The sequence below is a fragment of the Eublepharis macularius genome, chromosome 2, assembly GCF_028583425.1.
Source record: "Eublepharis macularius isolate TG4126 chromosome 2, MPM_Emac_v1.0, whole genome shotgun sequence".
In the NCBI taxonomy this organism is placed as follows: domain Eukaryota; kingdom Metazoa; phylum Chordata; class Lepidosauria; order Squamata; family Eublepharidae; genus Eublepharis; species Eublepharis macularius.
Window position 1 is genome coordinate 92,314,181 of NC_072791.1, and position 22,936 is coordinate 92,337,116.

General features: G+C 46.1%; 1 protein-coding gene across 1 annotated transcript in view; it reads right to left on the bottom strand.

Moving 5' to 3' along the window:
* The window catches only part of PRR5L (proline rich 5 like), a 98,527-nt gene that overhangs the window by 66,531 nt on the left and 9,060 nt on the right, over window positions 1–22,936 (bottom strand). Inside the window, exons 2-3 of the mRNA XM_054971731.1 lie at window positions 2,787–3,052; window positions 1,609–1,689 (exon numbers count right to left, since the gene is read on the bottom strand). Of these exons, the coding sequence (XP_054827706.1) occupies window positions 1,609–1,689; window positions 2,787–2,950 (245 nt within the window). The 5' untranslated portion in view covers window positions 2,951–3,052. The remainder of the gene's footprint in view (window positions 1–1,608; window positions 1,690–2,786; window positions 3,053–22,936) is intronic.

Genomic DNA, 22,936 nt, shown 5'->3' on the forward strand with positions numbered 1-22,936 from the left:
GTTTGCAATTATATACCAAGCTCTCAAACTATGGCATGACTTTCTTTGAGAATCAAGAACATGTTGTGACTTCCAGGGTACATACGTTGTGTTAGTTTGAAAAGTAATTAAAAACCAAGGAAGCAACTTCTAAGCTTCCTACAAGTGTGAGAGAAGAGGCAAGCCTCAAGTTCATTCAGTAATGTTCAACTATGGCTTGTCTGCACCAGTGAAGCAAGGTCTTTCAAACTATAGATGACAAAAGCAAATAAGACACACTATGCCCAGCAGTCATATCTATCAAATTTTCACCAACTGCAGACCTGTGTTTATCATCAAACTGTTAAATCCACATCAGTTAAACTTCTAAGAGCAAGCACCTATCACAAATCGCTAGCAATTAAATCAAGCACCTTTCACGAGATACCACCAAAAATTACAATTGCAGAAAAACAGAAGATGACCATAAGTTCAAGCTTCTCCTCCTCCTTGCTTTATATAAAGCAATCACAATTGCACCTATAATTAAATTAACCTTGAGCCCACTTGGTTGGGGAGGGCGGACTATAAATCTAAGTAAATAAATAAATAAATTTTTAAAAAGAGGAAAGAATTTAACTCACTATGAAACAAACTAGTCTATTTGGACAACTTGTATCAAACTGTATGTTTGAAGAATGGTATTCTGTAACTTTTGGTTAGTTTGTTACCATATAATTTGTTTCTTCTTGTATAAACTAATAGTAAAATAAAACTATTATTTTTTTAAAAAGGAAAAGGCATAATTGCAACTAGTTATGTTTTTATCCACTTATTGAGACTGACATGCTGGTGATATTTTTTGTTGTTTTTATGATTCTACAAGTCATATAGATGTATGTTTTGGTGAGAGACAACAGAATAATTAATAAATTGATCAACCCAAGAAATTTCATGCAACTTCTCAGAGACAGAAAGTGAAAGGAGAGCTTAAAAATAACCATCCCCACCAAAACCCCACCATCAAAATAGAAACCCAAGTGAGAATCCGTCCCATCTTCAACCTCTGCCCTGAATCATACAAAAACAATACTACAGAACAGTATCTCTGACCATGAAGAGATCACAAAACGCTTCACCAAACACCCTTAGAAGGCCCGGTGGCATTAGTGGCTACTAGGTTCTCAAAATGTTTTTAATCTAACTTTTGTATTTTTATTGATTTATTAAATTTTATAGCAGTGATTTCATAATTTTAGCTATATTTGTGTTTCAACCTCCTTGGTTACCCTTGGTTTGCAAGGTTGTTGGTTTTCCCCCGTTTTTGTTGTCCTTACAATACTGAGGGCCTGATGAAGTCCTCCTCTGACTTCACATTCAACAGTCTAGTCCTAAATGCTACAGTATGTGGGTTGATGATTCGCCAGATGGATAATGCTTCAGCAGCATTCCAAAACAAAATGATTATACGTTCGCTACATTTTTGTTTTGATTCAGTGCAACTAAGAGTTAGCATGTCAGTGGCAGAGAGCAAGCCAATAAAAATGCGGCATATAAATGTAATAAACAACAGCAAGGACCAGCTTTTAGTTGCACCACCTGTTCTGCAACAGTCAGGCCATTCCATAGAGCAGAGTCCAAGCAACCTACCTGACATGTTCATTGAGGGTGTAGAGTTCATTGTTTTGCAAGCCTCCCCCTTTGAACACATTGATCACTGCTGTCTGAACACTGCCAAATGAAAACAGACAGTTAGGGTAGCAATAAACAATGCATGTCAGTGTGATTTACACTGAATAATGAAACTGCTGTTAAGAGTCATGTAAATATATCAGTAAAGAGAGAAGATTAATTGTCCTTAAATTGCCCCCCCTTCCCTTGCATTAGATTTGTTTGCCGATGTGCCAATCAGTAGCAAAGCAGAGAATACCAACTAATACACATACCAAGGGACTATACACACACACACACACACACACAGGAGCAAGACCTATGACATCACAGCATGTACGCCATTATTATGTTTGCCTTTACATGACCATTGCACTGCCGGGATAATAAGCCTATTCATCAGCAGGAATTTCATTTTAATTTTTTCCCCTCAAAATACAAGTTAATCCCAGCAATTATGAGGGCTGGCGAATATATAGCTTAGAGGACAATCGATCACAAGAAAAATAAAAGGAGGAAATCAAGAGCTGAGCATTACAAAAAAGGTCACCATGTTTTCCATCCCTGTTGTATTGCACAGCCAGTCAAAAATGACATGCCAACCATGGTGAAAAGTAAAGGCTCCCCAACCTATTAGGTTATTCTTCATTTATGCCCCATTATCACCCTAATGGGGACCCAAAGCGGCTTATGACCCTGTTCTCCATCCTTCCATTTTATCTCCACAACAACCACACTATGGGGTAGCTTAGGCTGAGACAGTGACTGGCCCGTGGGGGGGGGGGTCTTAAACTTGAGTCTCCCAGATCCTAGTTCAACACTCCCAACAACTACACCATATTGACATTTTTATTCCCCAAGAAAGGATATTTTGACATGTGCAGCATCATAGTATGTGTGCGTGTGCATAGGGGGTGGAATACTAGACTTATTAGATCCATTCCAGTTACTTGAACATCTATCTACACAACAATCGCAATAAGATGGTCAGAGATGCTGGCTAGGCCCATGCATATCACGAGGATGGAAGAGGTGATTACATTCAATTTCTGCTTTCTCCAAACAAATGGGGACTAGAAAGGAAAGGGACCATTATAGGAGAATAAACTGGCCAGTATGAGACTCAGGGTAAGGCAATTGCATAAAACTCTGTTCACCTGTTCCATGCAGAATTAGAACTAATATTCAGAGATTGCCGAGCTGCCAGAAAACGTGGCAAGTCAGTCAGCACTGGGGAACTCATGAAGCGTGGCCGGGGTCTCCGGAATGAGCCCATCTTCTGAAACTGGAAGGCAAGAGCTATGGTAGAGCCTTTAGTCATAGATGAAGAAGAGCCAGGAAATGGTTTCTTGAAAGAGGCCAAAAAGACACAAGTGAACGGGCAGAGATGTCTTTTTTCTTTTCTTCAAAGTCAGAATAAAACCTGTAGCAACAGAGACAGGGAGCGAGTTAAAAAGGGGCTTGACAAACACATAGTATATATGAAATGCTTAAAAGCTAGTTCTAGAGCACCTGGATTCTATTGCAAGGAACAACCTCCTGCCATAATACAATTAACTGACCACCCTTGTCAGAACTGTTATGCGTACTTCTGCCTGACCGTTCACCAAGAGCCAAGCCAAACAGTTATTTCCATTAAAATATTGTTTCAGTTTGAAGAGGTTGCTTATAGAAATTAAGAAATATATGACCACTGTAGAAAAAATATCACTGCTTTTGTCTTCAATAACTTGTTTATACAATGAAAGGAAAAACATGTAAAGAAGATTCAGAGATATAAATTTCACACACGCTTAAGTATTCAATATACTTTGCTTGAAAAGAAATTTTTTATTTAGAATGGCTACAGAAACCACTTACCTCTTCAAATCAAAAAGACTCTTTCAATATATATGCAGCCATAAAATATGAATAAAAGCCATTTATTCAAACAAACCCCTGTTTAAAACTGGGTACTTCTGATAGCTGGTTGAGCATGTAAGAAAAGTGCATTGTTTCATGTTCAATTTCCAAGTAATTTTACAACCTGAACCTGTGTAAAAAAACAACCCTTCACGAGTCACGACCAAGCAGAATGCCTCAGCCTCGCAGTATATCAAGGCTCTGTCTCACTGTTATTTGTCAGTGGAAATTTCCTTTCAAGTTCAGACACAAGCCTCAGGCCTAGGATTGTTACTAGGCCAGAGGGAAATTATTTTGTCACCCAGCCTTTTCTTTTAGTTCTGAGTCAGGATTAGACAAATAGGCACTATGGAATTATATATACCCTTTTTATTTAAAAATCAGTAGTGTCAAGTTGTACCTAATAGGCAGCAAGCTCGCTCACATTTTCATTTGTTATATGATTAAGAATTCACACTAAAATCAATGGACCATATCTCAGCTCAGCCCTAAACATAACATGACCTTAGGCCAGGGGTCTCCAACCGGTAGCTTGCAGGCAGGCAGAGAAGCCTGTGCATCCCCTAGAAAACAGGAAGAGATTAGAAAAAGATCTTTACTAGATTTGTTTGGGGGGGGCGTAAAAAAAAGTATTATTTTCTCTGTGCTGTTTAGCGGGTGCTCTTGTCCAAGTTCTCTTTTGAGGACAGACCAAAATTGTTAGCGTGTCGGGGCAGAGATGAGAGCGCATTAAAGAAAATGCTGAGGCCTTAAGCAAGCCACCTCTCTAAGCCTCAGGCCCACCTCTGCATAGATCTGTTAACTGGAAATAATACTAGCCTACCTTATATGTTTGTTGTCAGTATTACTGTTTATAACAATATTCACATAGCATTTTGAATCTGTGTTGTTATTACTACTATTTCATTCACTGATATTCTTGTGGAGACCAGAACTGCATCACCACCAGACATTGTATATGCTGAATACAAAGGGGTAAGTTGGCAGCTTCCAAAAGTCAAATCCTGCAAAAACTAATCTGCTGCCAAGAGAGACCTACACCACTGTTTTCTTTAAACATGTGAATACAATCTACTTCAGCCTTCTGTAGTGACAAGAACGTGTTGAACCATTCAGAAAACTGATTCAACACACATCTACTTAAGACCCAGCTTGGAACTAGGATACCTGAAATCTTGCCTTCTGTCATACTGCCTTGCTTCCCCTGTCAGAAGCAGGGTGGATGAGCAGTACAGACAGAACCTTTTCTGTTGTGACACAACAGAAACCCTGGCACCTCCTTCAGAGGCTTGCCTGGCACCACATTTGCACAAGAGCCAGTTTGGTGTAGTGGTTAAGAGTGTGGGACTCTAATCTGGAGAAGCGGGTTTGATTCCCCACTCCTCCACTTGAAGACAGCTGGGTGACCTTGGACTAGTCACAGCTCCTAGGAGCTCTCTCAGCCCCACCCACCTCACAGGGTGATTGTTGTGGGGATAATAATGACATACTTTGTAAACCGCTCTGAGTAGGTGTTAAGTTGTCCTGAAGGGCAGTATATAAATCAAATGTTGTTGTTGTTGTTGTTGTTGTTGTTGCAGTCTTTTAGGCACCCAGCAAACATTTTTCAGTTTATAGAGGAATTTTTCATGATTATCCCCCCACAGTAAACTTTTCAATTGAAGTTGTATCTTTTATCTCTGGCTTACTGGTGGTTTTAAGTTGACTGTAACTGGTTATGGCTTTTAGGCACAGGTTTTTCAGTTTTCAAGATTTTCAAGCTTGATGCTGCTTTTAAGAGTTTAACTCCTATTTCTTTTTATTTGATGGCTCTCATATAGTTTTTACTTGTTTTAACTTAACTCTGTAAGCCTCCTCAAACACATTTTTATAGACTGAGTGTAATGTAAATATTTTAAAACAATTAATAAAATAGATCAGCATACTGACCACCAAGTTTAAATATGGGAGAGCTATTTTCAAACTCGCACTAAAAGCTGCAGCGGGCACCACCTCTCAGTCTAACCTATTCAAGTGAGTTTGTGAAGAGAATACTACAACTTTACGTGAAATACGCTACTGTAAACACTGTTGTGACTTCACTAAAGGAATTCATCACAGTGCCATTTTTCTACAACTGCAACCATGTCTGGTAAGTTCCGAAGGGAGGTTTAAGTGCAGAAAGCTTCCAAGCACTCACTGTTTTCTCAAGTGATACTTGACAATTTTGTTTTTGCTATTACCCACATTTTGAAATTTGAAAAACCACTACGTTTGTTGTGATGCATATTCGATCTAAAAAATGGCTGCCCTTTTCATTCTTCCCTGTGTAAAGAATGGTATGTGTTCCCCTCAAATAAAAACAGTGCAATTGAAGCTCAAAGGGCAATTTAGTATCATGTATGAAAACACCTCTAAACTGAAGTTTGCATCTGAGAAATAACCAGCTTTGCAATGCTGGTTTGCTAAGGGTATAAATAAGGCCTAAGCACTGTTCTTATGACATCTCCCCATAAATCCCAGTTGCAAGAGCAGCCACAATAATCTCCTGATCTTAAGGGAACATTTAGCGTATGCTTAGCCTGGCATCATTTAGAAAACTGCAGAAGACTACAAAGATGCTCTGAAGTACCTAAAGCAGACCCAGTTCCAGAAAGTTTCATTTCCACACTTGAATGACAACAATGTTTACTTACACAGTTCCAAAGTTCCCAGGCTTCCTTTTGAATGCTGCTGCATCTACAAAGGCAGCTTGCGGTGCCAGCTCTATGGGCCTGGGTCGTGAGTGCAGAAATACGCTGACGCTTGATGATGGATGAAAACAGGCCACAACTTTATTGATTACATAACAGAAAGGAGCGATGGCCGCGTAGGGCACGGATCCCAGCATCGGCTGACCCGCCTGCCAGTCGATGACACCTCACCCTTTTAGCCCGCCTGCTGAAAAGGGGAAAACCGCGGGATGACGGTTAACGGAGCCACACTGGGCGGTAGCCTCTGCGTAGTTCCCCGTCACCTGGGCACAGGCATGCTCCGTCCGCCCCCGAGCTGGGCTTACCGCTGTCATGCCTGGTCCAAGATCCCTTATGGGGATCCCCATCTATGGGGAAAACAATGCCACGCAGGCATTGCTTCCCCCCAAGGGATCGGTGCCCAACGCCAAACCGCCAGCCCAAAAGTTGCGACATTGAACAGAACATGGACCACACTCCCCCAACATTCCAGGTAAATGCACCGAAGCCGAACGTCGTGCAAAACAAACAGAAACAACTCAGTTCTTATAACAGGTTCCCCCAAGACGCTCAGGCTCCAAACTCTAACCATAAAGGGAGGGAGGGAGGGGATCGCCACACCGGAGCCAACTGCAGGAATCCCGGGGCCGGCTCCAATATATGGAAGGTGGGAGGACCTGACTGAAGCCTACGCTTCTCAGGTCCATCAACGGCTCCCACCTTCCTGAAAACCCCGGCTAGCCTCCTGATTGGCTGCCGGGGATTCAAAGCCTGCAAAGTGCGCGGCTTTGCAGCCTTGCACTTAGCCCCGGAGCCAGCCCCGGGAAGACGATCCTGCTTCCTCCCGGCCCAGCGTCCCCGCAAACGCCGGCCCCGGTAAGTTCGGGAGCCGGGTGCTTGCGGTGCCAGCTCTATGGGCCTGGGTCGTGAGTGCAGAAATACGCTGACGCTTGATGATGGATGAAAACAGGCCACAACTTTATTGATTACATAACAGAAAGGAGCGATGGCCGCGTAGGGCACGGATCCCAGCATCGGCTGACCCGCCTGCCAGTCGATGACACCTCACCCTTTTAGCCCGCCTGCTGAAAAGGGGAAAACCGCGGGATGACGGTTAACGGAGCCACACTGGGCGGTAGCCTCTGCGTAGTTCCCCGTCACCTGGGCACAGGCATGCTCCGTCCGCCCCCGAGCTGGGCTTACCGCTGTCATGCCTGGTCCAAGATCCCTTATGGGGATCCCCATCTATGGGGAAAACAATGCCACGCAGGCATTGCTTCCCCCCAAGGGATCGGTGCCCAACGCCAAACCGCCACAGGAGCCAAAGTGGCTCCCCGCCAAAGCTCCTAACGCCGTAACCAACTAAGTAAACCATCCCGTATGTCTTGTAACCAGATGTCTTGTCCCCAGCTGGACAGATGTACGCCGTCAGCCTGAAACAGGGCTTCCAACCGAAAAGAGACATCGGGATGGCTTATAACCAAACCCCCGTACTCCAATACCGCACGCCCCACCACTTTCGTCAGCCGCCGCCGTGCCAGATCCACTCTATCATTGCGCCTGGCTCCTCGCCAGACCCGGCGTTGCAACAACTCTGACCATAAAATGGTCATGCCCTGGTAACTTTCATGCAAAACTCCCAAGTCCCTAAGTATGTCCTGCAAAATGTCCAGCTTGGTCCTCTTTGGAAGGTCGTTTTCGCCAAGTTGAAGAACCACTGCATCAGGAGGGCCGATCCGCCGCACCAGCCGGAGAAAACGAGGCAACATAGCATCCCAAGTCATTCCCCTGGAACCAAACCACGATATCGTAACAGCATCCTCGAGACCCAGATTGCGTCCCCAGCCAGAAGCCTTCGCGTAACGTGCAGCCCAGTACACAATGCTGTGGCCCACGACCCACACTGGTTTGGGGCGACCTAGCGAGACTGAAAAGATGAAGGGTTAATGACCAAATGTGGCCTAACATAAGACTTAAAACAGGTGGAATTCCATCGTCCGATTGCTTGAACCCTGCCGGACGGCAATCCCAATTCAGACGCCGTGGTGGCAGCCCCAATGCGAAAAGAATGACCCCCAAACTCGTCAGCCGGGAAGCCCTCAGCTGCCAGGGCAGAGCGTAATACGCTCACAAATTGGTAACGAGAAAGGGGGGTGCCATCCCGGTGAACCAACAGGAAACCTTCAACTGCGGGGCGAATATCCATATATGCCGACAGTGCTTGGAGAGGGCATGGACCGGAGTCAGAAGTGCCTAGCTCAATCCGAGACCCCCGCCCTCTCTGGTCAGTCTTAGACTGCCGAAGAAAAATGGTGACCCCAGCCCCATGAAGGGTAACGTCCCCCACGGCCAAAGCTCGGCCCCCCACCTCTAGACGGGAGTTGGCAACCAACTCGCCCACCCTAAAAGCCCCAAAGAATGCCAACGTGAAGGCCGCCTCGAAAAGCTGTGCCTCAAAGGCCGAGTGACAAACACTCGGCAAACGGCCCAACATTCGAACAAGGATGGCATAGGTGATGGGGCGACGAAAATCTGGAGGAGGAGGGGACAAACGCCTCCAACCCTCAATTGCTCTCCGCGCAGCAAACATTGCACATGGATCAGGGTAACCCCCGGCCTTACTAAAAAAGGAAATGGCCGCCAAATGGGATTTCATGGTCCGCGGGGCAAAGCCCCTCTCTCTAAGATGAGCCAAATAACGGAGGACCAATGCCCCAGTGGTCGGCAACCGGCCTGACCCACCCCAATGCAACGACTGAGACAAAAAACTAGACAGGGCCCTACGGTAAGAGTTCAACGAAGACGGAGCAACCGAAGATAATACTCCCTGGATTATGCTGTGCTCCCAAGGCTCCAAAGATCCTCCGGGAATTGATCCGGGTCCCTCCGCGCCTCTGGTGCCAGGGCGAAGAATCGCTCGGTCTGGAAGCGAGACAATGCGTCGGCGATGCTGTTATCTGCGCCCGCTATATGCTTAGCAAAGAAAGAGATGTTATTATCCAAGCAAACCAGGACAAACCTGCGTACCAAACGCATGACCCGCTCAGAGCGCGACGATTGTCTGCCCAAGACCTTGACCACCGCCATGTTATCGCACCAGAACACCACTCTCTTATTCCTGAAGTGGTCGGACCATATGGTGACCGCCACCAAAATCGGAAAAAATTCCAAAAAGGTGAGGTCTCTTGTCAAACCAGATGCGTGCCACCGGGAAGGCCAGGGCTGAGCGCACCAGCGACCCCTCATGAAAACTCCAAAGCCGCCCGAGCCAGCGGCGTCTGAATGGACCTGCAAATCAGAGGCCATATCCAAGGGTTCCTGCCAGAATGATACCCCATTGTATTTGGATAGAAATTGCAGCCAGACCTGGAGATCCTCCTTCATACCTTTGGTAACCCTGACATGATGCCGGGGGGAGGGGACCCCCGCAGTGGCCCTGGCCAACCTCGCACTGAACGGGCGTCCCGGAGAAACAACCCTGCAGGCAAAGTTAAGATGACCTAGCAGAGACTGGAGCTCCTTGAGCGTGGCCTTTTGCCGGCCCAGTATAGATGAAATTAGCTCCTGCAAGGCCTGAAGTTTACCTAAGGGAAGCCTAGAGCAGCCGGCCACCGAGTCCAATTCTATGCCCAAGTATGTAATCCGAGACACAGGACCCTCCGTCTTCTCAGAGGCCAAAGGGACCCCCAGTTCTAACGCAAGCGCCTGGAAGCCGGCCAGCCTCTCAGCACAAGCCGAGCCCCCTGCTGGCCCAACGAGGAAAAAATCATCCAGGTAGTGCGTGACTTGAGGGCAACACAGGCGGCCCTTCGCTGCCCACTCGATAAAAGTGCTGAATGTCTCGAATGCGGCACAGGCCACCGAGCAGCCCATGGGCATAGCCTTATCCACATACCAGGCACCCTGGAACTTAAATCCCAACAGGCAGAAGTCGTCGGGGTGTACAGGCAACAGCCGGAATGCAGATTGGACATCGCACTTTGCCATAAGGGCACCATGGCCGCAGGAACGCACTAAACGGACAGCATGGTCTAGGGATGCATAACGTACGGAACACAACTCCGGGGGGATGGCATCATTGACAGAGGAGCCCCTTGGGTAGGAAAGGTGATGAATAAGGCGGAATTCACCAGCCACCTTTTTGGGGACTACCCCCAAAGGGGAAACCCGGAGATTAGGCATCGGGGGGGCATCAAAAGGACCTGCTATCCTACCTGCCGAGATTTCTTTGTCCAGCTTTTTGGCTACCACATCAGGCAAGTCTCGAGCTGACTTCAAATTGCCCGATGTCGTGGGCACCCTGGGGCCCTCAAAAGGAATGCGAAAACCCGCTTTAAACCCTGTCCACAGATACTCCGCCGCCCTCTTGTTGGGGTAGCCATCCAAAAGAGAACGTAGGACATCCAAACGAATGGGGGAAGGCGCAAGGGTCAAGGATCGTGACATCTCACTGCTTGCCCCCACCCGTGGGCTGACTGGCGCCGATGGGGCCGGCAGAACCTCCTTCTTTTCGGGCACCTGCAGTGGAGGGCCGGCCCCCGCGAAAGGGCTGCTGGTTGGCCCCTTGGCGCGAGCATGCGGAACGTGGATGAGGACCATAGCAAGCTTCGCAAAAATGGTCAAACTTGCAGCGCGTCCGCTGGCACTTCCCTTGGTTGTACTCCCAACAAACCATCCGTCTATCCCTCCTAGACCCCCACCTTCCCTGGCGAAGAGGATCACTCCTACCCCGCATGTGAGGGCCTACCAGCCACAACCATAATTTTTGATTAATAACATCCCAGCGCCTCCAAGCATTATGGGAGGCCCGCTTGCGGAAAGCCTCATCATAGTCTATCGCCGCCCCTTCCCCCGCTAAGGCCCGTGCTCGGAGGACATTGGCCAAATGGTTGGAAATATGCCACCCCCTCTCCGGGTAAGCCAGCTGAACCACTCCCATAAACACAGTAAAACCCTCCAGCCAGTTGGTGAAAGTCCTATCAACCTCTGCCTTCCTTTCTTTCTCTTTCCGCCTCCGAGAAGGAGGGCGAGAGAGGCCATCCTCAGCTTCAGGACGCATGAGAGAAAAAACATCAACATAATAACCATCCAATATGCGCCGTCTCATCTTACGTGACAAGTGGCCCCCAGGGGCGTCCTCGTCCTCCCTATGGCCAACCGTGGCAGGGGCAGCCTCCTCAGAAGCATCCTCCCCCCAAACCGTCCCAGGACCAGATTTTTTCCCCCTAACTCCAGATCGCCTCCTGGCTGCCCAGGATGGGATTGGCGGTACCTGCGCTGCAGCCGCCCAAAATTCCCCATCGGAGCCCCTCTCCTCCCCCCCAGAGGATGACTCACTCGAAGACTCTGAGGAGTCAGACTCGTCCCCGCGCCTCGATGACCTCTTTGTCTTACGTGCCGTCCGTTTCTTCTTTGCCGCGGGACGCCGTCTGACCTCTGGGCTGGAAGACTCATCACTGCTCGGGGACCTGGCCCCCCGGCCTCGACGCGATGTCCGCGAGTGCGCCTCACCCCTCCGCCCAGTTCTGGATGGAGAGACCCCACTCCTGGGGGCTGTTGGCCCCTCCTCTTCCAACACCTCAGGGCCACCAAGCTGATCCACTCTTTCTGAAAGCCGCTGTAATGCCCTAGACAAGCCTTGCAAAGAGGGCCCTTGCCCCACGTCGTTAACACCCCCAGATGGCAGAGCCTCGGGAGAGGAGCCCCTGTCCCCTGTGCCAGGTCTTGCCTGTGCCCTATTCCCATGCACATGTTTGCGCTTTAGGGCCCCAGAAGCTAATCTGGTGCCTGGCCTCCCTCTGGAACCAGAAGGAGCAGAACTGGCTGCTGATCCTCGGGGGGCCGTACGGCCTGTGGCCCCCTGTGCCCCACTACGAGCAGCGGCCTCTTGCCCCTTGTGGGCCCTTCCCCCCTTTCTGGGTCGATTTGAACCCCTGCTGGGGCGACTCACCCTCTGAGGGGGCATGCCGAGTTCCCTTGGGCAAGATCTCTTACTGCTCCCTTGTTCCTTCCGAAGGGGCCGACGGGTCAGCTAACCCAGAACCGCCTCTACAGCCGCCCGAAATCAAGCAGCTGCTGAACAAAAAAGGGGGAGGGGGAGGGGGAGCTCTCCTTCCCCGCAAGGCCGGCGCGCCCCTCGTATCCCCAGGAGGGCAAGCTGCGCGCCAAGAGCCAAGGCACCGTATGTGCTGCTCGGCCAACAACAAGCCCGGGAACCCCCTCCCACGAATGCTCCGAAGCAGCGTCAGCCTCTCCTGCCTGATCGCCACACCGGAGCCAACTGCAGGAATCCCGGGGCCGGCTCCAATATATGGAAGGTGGGAGGACCTGACTGAAGCCTACGCTTCTCAGGTCCATCAACGGCTCCCACCTTCCTGAAAACCCCGGCTAGCCTCCTGATTGGCTGCCGGGGATTCAAAGCCTGCAAAGTGCGCGGCTTTGCAGCCTTGCACTTAGCCCCGGAGCCAGCCCCGGGAAGACGATCCTGCTTCCTCCCGGCCCAGCGTCCCCGCAAACGCCGGCCCCGGTAAGTTCGGGAGCCGGGTGCTTTTAGTCATTTGCTGGGCACACCCATGCCACATACTCTTTAACGAGAGCTAGATCTTATCCTTGTGGTTATTAGTAGAGTAATGGGACTTTTAGGAGCCTTCTTAGCATTCTGGTACCTTTTGCTACCAAAAATGTACAAGTCACATCACAGAAGCAATAGGTAGTTAACTGTTTGCTGTAAAAACACAAGGAACCAATGTTTTTAAAACACATATCCTCACACACATTAGCCGAAAAGTAATTTCCACCATTTGATATTTTCCAGTGTTCCCTCATTGCGCTGAAATGTATTCTACAACCACAACAGCACTAATGAAAACAGTCAAGCAATGGAGCCTGAAGTCTGTTAGTTGCAGGACAGAAACTACAGTGAAGACTAGTTATGGCAGTGGCAGCAGTTTCACTAACTAGCACATTATTCAGTGCTGTGAGGCCACATCCAAGGGCAAAAAACCCTTCAAGATTAAAATTTAACTGGCCAATATACTGAACATGCTCCATGGCCTCACTCACTCCAGCTGCTTCTGCTGTTGTACATTTGAACACCAGATGAGAGAGTGGTTATGATAAAAAGGGGATTATTATTTTTTTATAATACCCATCACAGAGCAAATTTATTCAGGTCACTGAAGCTGCACAGCAGGGGTCGCACTGTTCATACAAAGAAAGGATGTGAAATTCACTAACACAAATGCATGTAAACACAATGCCTTGGCAGAAAGGGAGTTGATATGTTCCTTCTTACTTCTTGGGGATTTGCACCAAAGTGCCAACATGTGAGAGCAGGAAGATCCATGACTTTCCTTCACTGTTGCTCCTCTCATATCAGAAATTCTGGCATGACTGTCTCTCTTTTTGTGCTTTTAATGTGATCATACAGCCCCATCTGTAATGGAAACTGGGATGTAAAGGATCCTGAATTGGTGCAGAAGGCCGAAAGGAATAGCCACTAGATCTCTTACAATCCTGATCAATGAAAGGGAACTATTGGAAGAGGGTTCGGCTAAACTGTGAGGAACTAGGTGGGAGAGTGAAAGTTCTTCTCACAAAAAAAATACATACCAGATTTATAAACAATCTCACTTCCTGGGGTTGGGTTTGTTTTTGTTTTTTTAACTCTCACGTCTTGTTATAGTTCTGCCTTCCTTCCTCCCCCGCCCCCCACAGTAGCATCAGTACACATGGCATCAGCACAATTTCATAGGCAAAGAGCTTACGGTTTACAATGCCTGCTCATTCGGTTAAGCATTTAATCAACAAATTGTCCATCTTCTTAGCTATTCTTTAGAGCTTCCCCTTTTAAAGAATCAAAGAGCTTCTTGTAATGCATGAAGTATATATTATGTTCAAATCAAGAGAACGTTTCTCTTCCCACACCCCAAAAAATTAGTCTCAATCTTTTTGCAAAGTATGGGGGGAACAAACACTAGTCTCTTTACAAAAAGAAGCATGGGAACTGGGAGGGCAGCCAGTGAAAACTACAGAACTAGAGTGAGTACACACCAAGAAGCTGCACAGCTCACTCCTATTCAAGTTCATTTAAAAGAAATTCCCACCAAGGTCAACTCAAGTTACTCCCAGGTAAGAGTGAATAGGCTTGCATTCTTAAACTGAAAGCTATTTTTTAAAATCAGATGTAGTACCAAACAAGGTGCCAAAGAAAATTTCACAGATCATCACAAAATTTGTCACATAGACTAGGAATTTCTGGAGGCAGCCCAAAACTGGACTAAGCAAAGCCAGGGTTTTATTTCTCTGCACATCAGAAGTAGCAGCATTCTTACAATCTCAGTATGATATTCCACTTCCTCTTCTTGTTAACAATTTACCAATCCTTTCTTTCTTTTGCATTCAACTTTAGCATACTGTGAGACCATGATCTGATCTAGATTACCCTTCAATACAAAGAAACTGAAGCTGATAGATCTTGCAAGTATTTAGATGCTTAACTTGAAAAAGCCAGGCAATTGTAACATGACATGCAGAAAAGCAAAGAGAGATCAAAAACAGCCATCCATAGAATTGTGCAGATTCATGAGTTCAGACTTGATCTGCATTGAATGACAGGCTCTTATGCCACACGGCAGGCCATTTTTTAAAATAATATGACTTTTGATAATATATTCTAGTATGGCAATGGGAGCTCCTGTTGAGGGGGGCGGGGGGCAAAAAAAATTCAGCTTATAGAACTTGGCCTCTCTCACAGACTACCTTCGGCAAACTAGAAATTTAAAGGCCCTAATGTCCCATAGGGAACTAAAACATCACACATACCAACCCCCGGTAGTTAAAATAAAAGAATAATTGTGAAACCCTGCTTTTAAAAGTGGCTACAGAAGAACTGATACATCTGCAACAACAATGCAAATAAATGCTCCACAAACATTTTAACAGAGTGCTTGACCACACATACCTTTAGAAAACAATCTCAAGTCTGTTTACTCAGCTCTAATGTACTTACTAAGTTTTACTCCCAGGTAAGTGTGCACAGAAATGCAGTCGTAGTTGTGTTTTGAGCTAAATGTACATAGATATTTCTTTTTTTTTTTTATATAATTTTTTATTTTCAATATCTAACATACAACTGCTACATACATACATACCCTACAAAACAGTAACTACAAAAGACTACAATAACACAAGGGATAGGAAAGAGGAAAGAAAAAAGAGAGAGGGAGGGAGGGGTGGAAAAAAGGGGAAGGTACCCTACAAACACTAAACACTAAACACTACATTTCTGTTTTCCCTTCATACTGCCATTATTCAAAAGTTAAAGCTTTATATTATATTGATGGAGTGGTTGACCTTACTAAATGCAAATTACAATTTAATTTCAAGTTAAATTTTTCTTCCCCTCCTGGGTCCCGGACGGAGTTCTCTCTGCGCAACTGCAGCCGCATTGCTCGTTTCCTCCCCCTCCCCCTCAGACTTCTCCTTTTCGTCTTGCTTGGTGCACTGGAATTCTGGGTTCCTGTCCTCAAAATCCCTTAGTTGATCTTCTGATAATATCTTAAAGGCTTGATCTTTATGGGTGAACCAGATTCCTTCCGGAAATAACCATTTGTACTTTATTCCACGTTCTCTCAGAAGAGCTGCGAACTTTTTATACTTAAAACGTCTTTTCCGGACTAGAAATGGGACGTCTTTCAATATCTTAATTTTGTTGCCCAAGAAGTCCAAATCCGCATTGTATGAATTGTATAGGATAGTGTCCCGGATCCTCTTAGATGAAAAATCGATGATGATCTCGCGCGGCAACTGACGCTTCATTGCATACTTTGAAGTAGCCCGACGGGCTTCCAAAATGGCGCTTTTAACTTCTTCTTTAGTTGCCCTCGCGGGTGTCGCCAATAGTTCCGAGACAAGACCCCGTAAGTCCTCGTTTTCCTCCTCTTTCACATTCTGGAGGCGCAAAATTGTCTGTGTTCGTTCCACTTGTAGCCCGATCAACTGATTCTCCACCAGTTTAAGCTCTTTATTCGTAGCCTTCACGAGTGACGCACTTTCCTGAGCAGACTTCTCTGCCCCCCCCGCTGCTTCCTTGATGGTTTTCACTTCGCTCTCAATTAAGCCGACCCTTTGATCTGTTTCATTCAGCTTGTCAACAAAGGGTTTTATAGCTTCACCAACCGCCCTCCGTACAATTTCCTCCAACGATTCTCCCTTTAAGGCAGCCGAAACTGACTTGCCAAGGGCAGGACTTTGTTTCTTTGTTGCCATTTGGGGGGGGGGGGCGCCAACCAAATTTTGAGACTCAGCAAAGGGGAAGAGTGAGCCTTCTCGGCTTCAGATCTCACCTCTCCTTCACGTACGCTTGTAATAACAGAAGGAATTCGCTTACTTGTAGGCTCTCGCCTAATTCTGCTCTTTGCCGTTTCTCATGGCCCGGCAGCACTCGAGGCGCCACGCACGTCCGCCGGCCTCCGTAGGGACAAACGGGCAATTAACCCCCCGCATTGATTCCAGGGGGCTCTTCCCGCAGCGTCCCGGACCCAGCCTCCCTCACTGGGAGTTTTGGGGGCTAATCTTCGCAGATCAGCCGCCCGGACAGGGTGCTCGGCCGCTTCCTCTCGAGCCAGCGAAGAGGAGCGTCCGACATGGCGGAGAAAACGAAACCGAATCACATAGATATTTCTAATCACAAGCCTTATTTAATCAATCAAGAAATGCAGCAATGTTAGTATGTGGTAAAACAAACATAGGTCTAGTGGAACCTTAAAGACTAACAAGATTTTATTCTAATATAAACTTTCATGGAGTAGGGCTCACTTCTTCAGATGCTTTTGAAGAACTAGGTACTAGCCTGTGAAAGCTCATGCCAAAATAAAATCTACTTAGTGTTTAATGCACCACTAGACTCTTTCTTAAATAGTCTTGTGGCTCCTTATTGTTTAATGAATTGATTGCCACATAAGCTTTCATAAATTCATCAGACAAATTGAGCATCTCGTGATAGTTTATACCACATTAAACGTGTTGGTCTTTATAGTGCCACAATACTCTGTAACCTTGGCTGCAGCAGACCATCAAGGCTATCTCGGAGGAACTGGTCCTTGGATATTTGTGGCACATAGCCTTTAAAAGACTGTTTACCCACAGGTGATTCTTCTCCTGCAGCAAACAGATATTTGATCTAAGTCAAACTGCTATCATTGCTTTGTTAGTCTTAGGTGTTCCACAAATAAGTATGTGCCCAAAATATTCAGATATTTTTGTCAAGGCAACCAAGAACAGAATCATTATGAACTATTTAAGTTTCTAAAATATCACACACTTCCTCTTCATCCATATGGACTGTCAGGGGTCATTTCATAGAAAAGGAGCTGCAGGAACTTATTAACATAACTCATTAGCATATGCCACACCCCTTGACCAGGCTGAAATGGTCACGATTCAGCTGCTGCCAAAGGGGGGAGTGTTCCCCCACCTGGCAGTGGCCCGATCAGGACCGTTTTGGTCCCAATCCAGGCGAAAGGGGCCCAAAATGGCTCAAAAAGGCCATTTTGAGCACATTTTGGCCTGGATTAGGCCCCAAACGGCCCAGATTGGGTTGGTGCTGGGCAGGGGAGGGGGTTCCCCACCAAGCACCAACCCAGTCCTGGTGGGTTTTGTCCTGATCCCAGCATGGATCAGGGCTGAAATAGCCCAGACCAAGTCGGTGCCGTGCAGGGGAGGGTTCCCCCGCCTGGCACTGACCCGATCTCGGCCATTCCAGCCCCGGTCCCAGTGGAAAAGGGGGCCAAGATGGCAAAAAATGGCCATTTTGGGCCCGGATCGGGGCTGAAATGGCCGGAACTGGGTCAGTACCGGCGGGGGAGGCTTCCCCCACCTGGCACTGACCCGATCAGGATAGTTTTGCCCAATCCAGGCCAAAATGGGCCCAAAACAGCCGAAAATGGACGTTTTGGGTCTGTTTCGGCCTGGATTGGGGCCTAAATGGCTGGGATTGGGTCAATGCCATTTGGAGAAGGCTTCCCCCACCTGGCACTGACCCGATCCAGATGGTTTTGGCCCCAATCCTGGCCAAAACAGGACAAAAATGGCCAGAAATGGCCATTTTGGGCCCGTTTTGGCACAGATCGGGGCCTAAACGGCCGGGACCGGGTCGGTGCTGGGTGGGAGAGGCTTCCCCCACCCAGCACCTACCTGATCCTGATGGTTTCGGCTGCAATCTGGGCTGTTTCAGCCGCTATCCAGGCCAAAACGGGCCCAAAATGGCCATTTTGAGCCCGTTTTGGCCCAGATTGGGGCCTAAACAGCTGGGATTGTGTTGGTGCCAGGCAGGGTAGCGTTTCCCCACCCAGCACCAACCCGATTCAGGCTGTTTCGGCCCCAATCTGGGCTGTTTTGGCCCCAATTGAGGCCTAAACAGCTGAAAATGTTTCAAAGCCAGGTGGGTGGGGTCACCTGACTGTGGGGGGAACTACCGGAATGGTGTTCCAGTGTGTTCCCCCTCCAAATGAGCCCTGTGGATTGCACTGATAGAGAAAGAGCTAGCCTGGAATATAAAGTTCGGTTTACTTCAACATGCATGAAGCTGCCTTATACCATCAGATCACTAGAACATAAAATGACACCACTGGATCAAACTGGTGGTCCATCTAGCCCAGCATCCGCTTTCACACAGTGGCCAACTTGTTGTCTTGGAGGTACAACAAACAGGAAACAGAGGCCAAGGCCTTCCCCTGATACTGCCTCCTAGCACTGGTATTCACAGGTTTGCTGCCTCTGTGTATGGAGGTTGCCTTACATCACCCTGGCAAGTAGCCTATCCTTCATGAATCTCTCTAACTCCCTTTTAAAGCCATCTACGCTCATAGCCGTCAGTATCTCCAGTGGCAGTGAATGACACAGTTTAATTCGTCAGTGAGAAAAGAAGTGCTTCCTTTGCCATGTATCTATTGCTCACTGACTTCCTTCAGCACCCTGAGCTAGTAGTATGAGAGCAGGGAAAAAACTCCCTCTACCCACTTTATCCACCCTATGCATATTTTTATAAACCTTTATCATGTTCCTCATTAGCTCCCCCCCCAAAACTACAAGGCCTCAAAGTATTCAATCTTTCTTCACAGGTAGGGTGCTCCAATGATTGTCTATCAAGCATAGCATTGTCTACTTTAAGTGGCAGAAGTGCTCCAGGGTCTTAGGTAGAAGTCTTTCAATTATGTACCTACCAGAGATGCTGGGGATCAAACCTGGGATCTTTTGCACACAAAGCAGATGCTCTGCTACTGAGACACAATCCCTCCCCTTTGTATGCAATTTCAGTAATCACAATTTCCCTCACATACGAAGTAAATTTTTAACAAAGTATATTATTAGTGGAATCCTCCATCCAAGGTCAGATGATAGAGTCCAGACACAAGTTCATTTTCTAAATGCACATCTTTCTTCTAGCTGATTTTCTCTCCCATGGCTCCACCCAGCAGATACACCTCACAAAAATATCCCTATTGATCTCCTCTATCCGTATTTATGTGCAATCACATATATTGTAAACCTAGAACACACATATTACCAGGTATTCTTCAGAGGAAGCCAGAGAATAATTCCAGTTGCTTTCCTCTCCCTCACATGGGTATTTCAGTTCAAACAGCCATAGCTTCTTTGGCCACAAGGGGAAGAAACGGAACTGCAGAGGCCTGAAGTGAATAATACTGTTCTTGATATTCTCTTACTCCAGATAGTCTCAAAACATGAAGAAACCACTCAAACAAAGCTAGAGGCAGTAACTGCCATTTAAATATAATCCCAAGAGGAGCTAGAGAAACAGGCACATTCTATATTTTATTTTGCAAACCAAAACTTTTGGTAAATAGCACACAAATCTCTTTACTTTGTATATACACAACACTAAAGACTATTTTAAAGTTACTCTGGTTTGTATTCCATCTCATTGATGTATATTTAGCTTAAATACTTGTAGGAGCCTGAATAGCCTGATCTCACCAGAGCTTGGAAGCTAAGCAGGGTTGGCCCTGGTTAGTACTTGGATGGGAGACCACCAAGGAAGAGTGAGGTTAACTCACAGAGAAAAACAATGGCAAACCACTCCTGCTCATCTATTCTTGTAAAAACACCAAGATCTTGGGTTGCCATGAATTGATTGTAACTTGACAGCACATTATTATTATTATTATTATTATTATTATTATTATTATTATTATTATTATTATTATTATTATTATATGCAGGATCCAGCTAAAGGAAGCACAAAAATATGAAACTGTTATAATTTAGTCCATTACATTTCATTAATTTATAGTGTACATCAGTGATGCCCCAGTATTGTCACTGAACAACTGTAAACCCACAGCTGTATCTTTAATGACCATTAGTAAAAAGACTTTCCCATCTAAAGAGCATAAAAACATAACCTCTACAGACTCCACCACCTAAACACATTGCTTCAATGCCTGAGGAAAGCCTAATGAATCCCCATAAACCACAACATTTGTAAGTAAAGTAATAAAAATAGACACAATCAAAAACACAATCAGAACGTACATCCCAAAAAAGTAAAGTGCTGATAAAGTAGCCACAAGTCTTTTGCTTCAAGCCAACGCTATTAACCATCCCGTGAAAAAATAAGTACTGGTAAGAAATTTAAGTTGCTTTCACCCCTAACTACATCCAAGCAAAAGAGAAGGAATACAAGAAATACAACAAACATCAGTTAAAGTCAATGCTTCTGATGATGCTACTCACTAGTTAAAAAGAAAAATCCTCCAAAAAGATCTGAAGGGGAAGGATGCATAAGCCAAAAGAAATTGTATTCCTACTACATTCAGTTAAACCAGGCTCATGTAGTTGTGTTACCTTTAGACGACATTAAAGAGTTGTCACCTGCGTCTCAAGCAATCAGAGCAAAAACTGCAACATATCCGAGAAAGGACAAAGTAAGATGCCTCTCTCCACAGCTCCTCCCCTCAGCTGCCCATAACAGGCAGCCTGGACTTTCTATCTCACTGTTTCATTGGCTCCATATTGCCCACAGCTATTCCAGTCTGCCAGTTAGAGGACAAGATGAGAAGATCAGAGCAGAAGAAGACTGGAATAGGCAGCCAAGAAACATAATGTTACACATGCCATGACTTGGACAAGGCACAGGGACTGTAATTAAACAGCAAACATTTAAGAAGATTGTGAAAGAGAGTCATAATACAATGAGCAATAGAAAGGTTTTCAGAGGGTCTTCAAGACCAGAGTGTCATTATTCTGAATCAACAACTATATGATATATGATAGCTTTTCCTTCAGATTATCCTTGTCTGTCACTGGAGACACACATGCTGGGTTGCAGCTTCTCCATATATTGTTAAAAGTTGAGGACTAGTATTCTTGCTCTTACTGATTTGAAACTCCAAAATATAGCTGGTTTGGGAGAACAGAGTAGGAAAACATGTATCTTATAGCATGTCACCAGTTATGTCCCTTTTTAAAAACAGTATCAGGCCAAGTGTGTCATCAGCAGCAGTTGCATGGCAGTCACAGCATTGCCCAAGTTGGCTCTGGCATAATTCCATGTGAAGGGACAGTGCTTGGTCTGATGTAGAAAGATTGTGAAAGAGATTTGGTTCATGTGGAACAAAGTGCCATAACTTATTATAAGCAAATATTCCTTCAGAAAAATCTGTGGGAGTAGTTTGTAGCTTTTATGGTCCCGTTTACCAATTCTCACTGATCTCTGTGGGAATTATAAACTCAGCAAAACAGATGGTAAAGTATCTCTCAAACGGGCTCATAAAACATCTCTCAAACAAGCTCATAATCAGAAGCCAGCAGATTAAAAATGTTCATCCTATTTCACTGGTATCAAGCTATTTTTGCTTTGAGTTGCTGTGACCAAATTAAGGTGCAAAAAGGAAACGTATACAAACTGAAACCACAGAAAAGCACTCACATGCCTCTTAAACGAGTGGCATTTGGGATCTACCAGCATCATCCCCTTACAATTCTAATCACGGTTGTGCTTGAAGTAGACCCAATAGGTTTCAATGAAACCTCTTTCCAAGTAATCATGTATACCTTTAAAAGGCCATGTTTAAATTAAACCTCACTCAAGGCAGTTCCACGTAGAACACATTACAGTAATTAGAGCATGGATCACTGTGGCCAGATCACACTTTTCAAGGTATGGCCATAGCTGGCATATTATCCAAAGCGGATAAAAGACACTACATGCCACAGAGATCTGAGCCTCCAACTGTAGGTGAGGATCCAGCAGCACCCCAAGCTATGAAACTGCTACCGTTGGGGAGGGCAATCCCCTGCAGGGCAGGCTGACTCTTCAGGTAGCTTTGTCACTGACCATTATTTAAAACGTTCATTTAGTTGCGTTTCTACCTTATAGAAACTCAAGGTGGGTTACAATACAAATTTCTAAAATCATAAAACAAAAGCAAAGTTGAAAGGCATAGTTTAAGACTGCCAATAAACATAGAAACAAAGAAATGAAGTTAATTAAAAGCGGTCCTAAATAAAAATTTGTCAGGAGCTGGTCACAACGGACCCACACTTTCCTTCCGCCATGTTGAATTTGGAGGAAGCCTCAGTGGTCTCCTGCATCCCTGCGGAGGAGAAAGGAGCCTAGGGCATGCCTGTCAGTTGGGAGCTGCTGCCAGTCATCACAGGAGAGTGCAAGG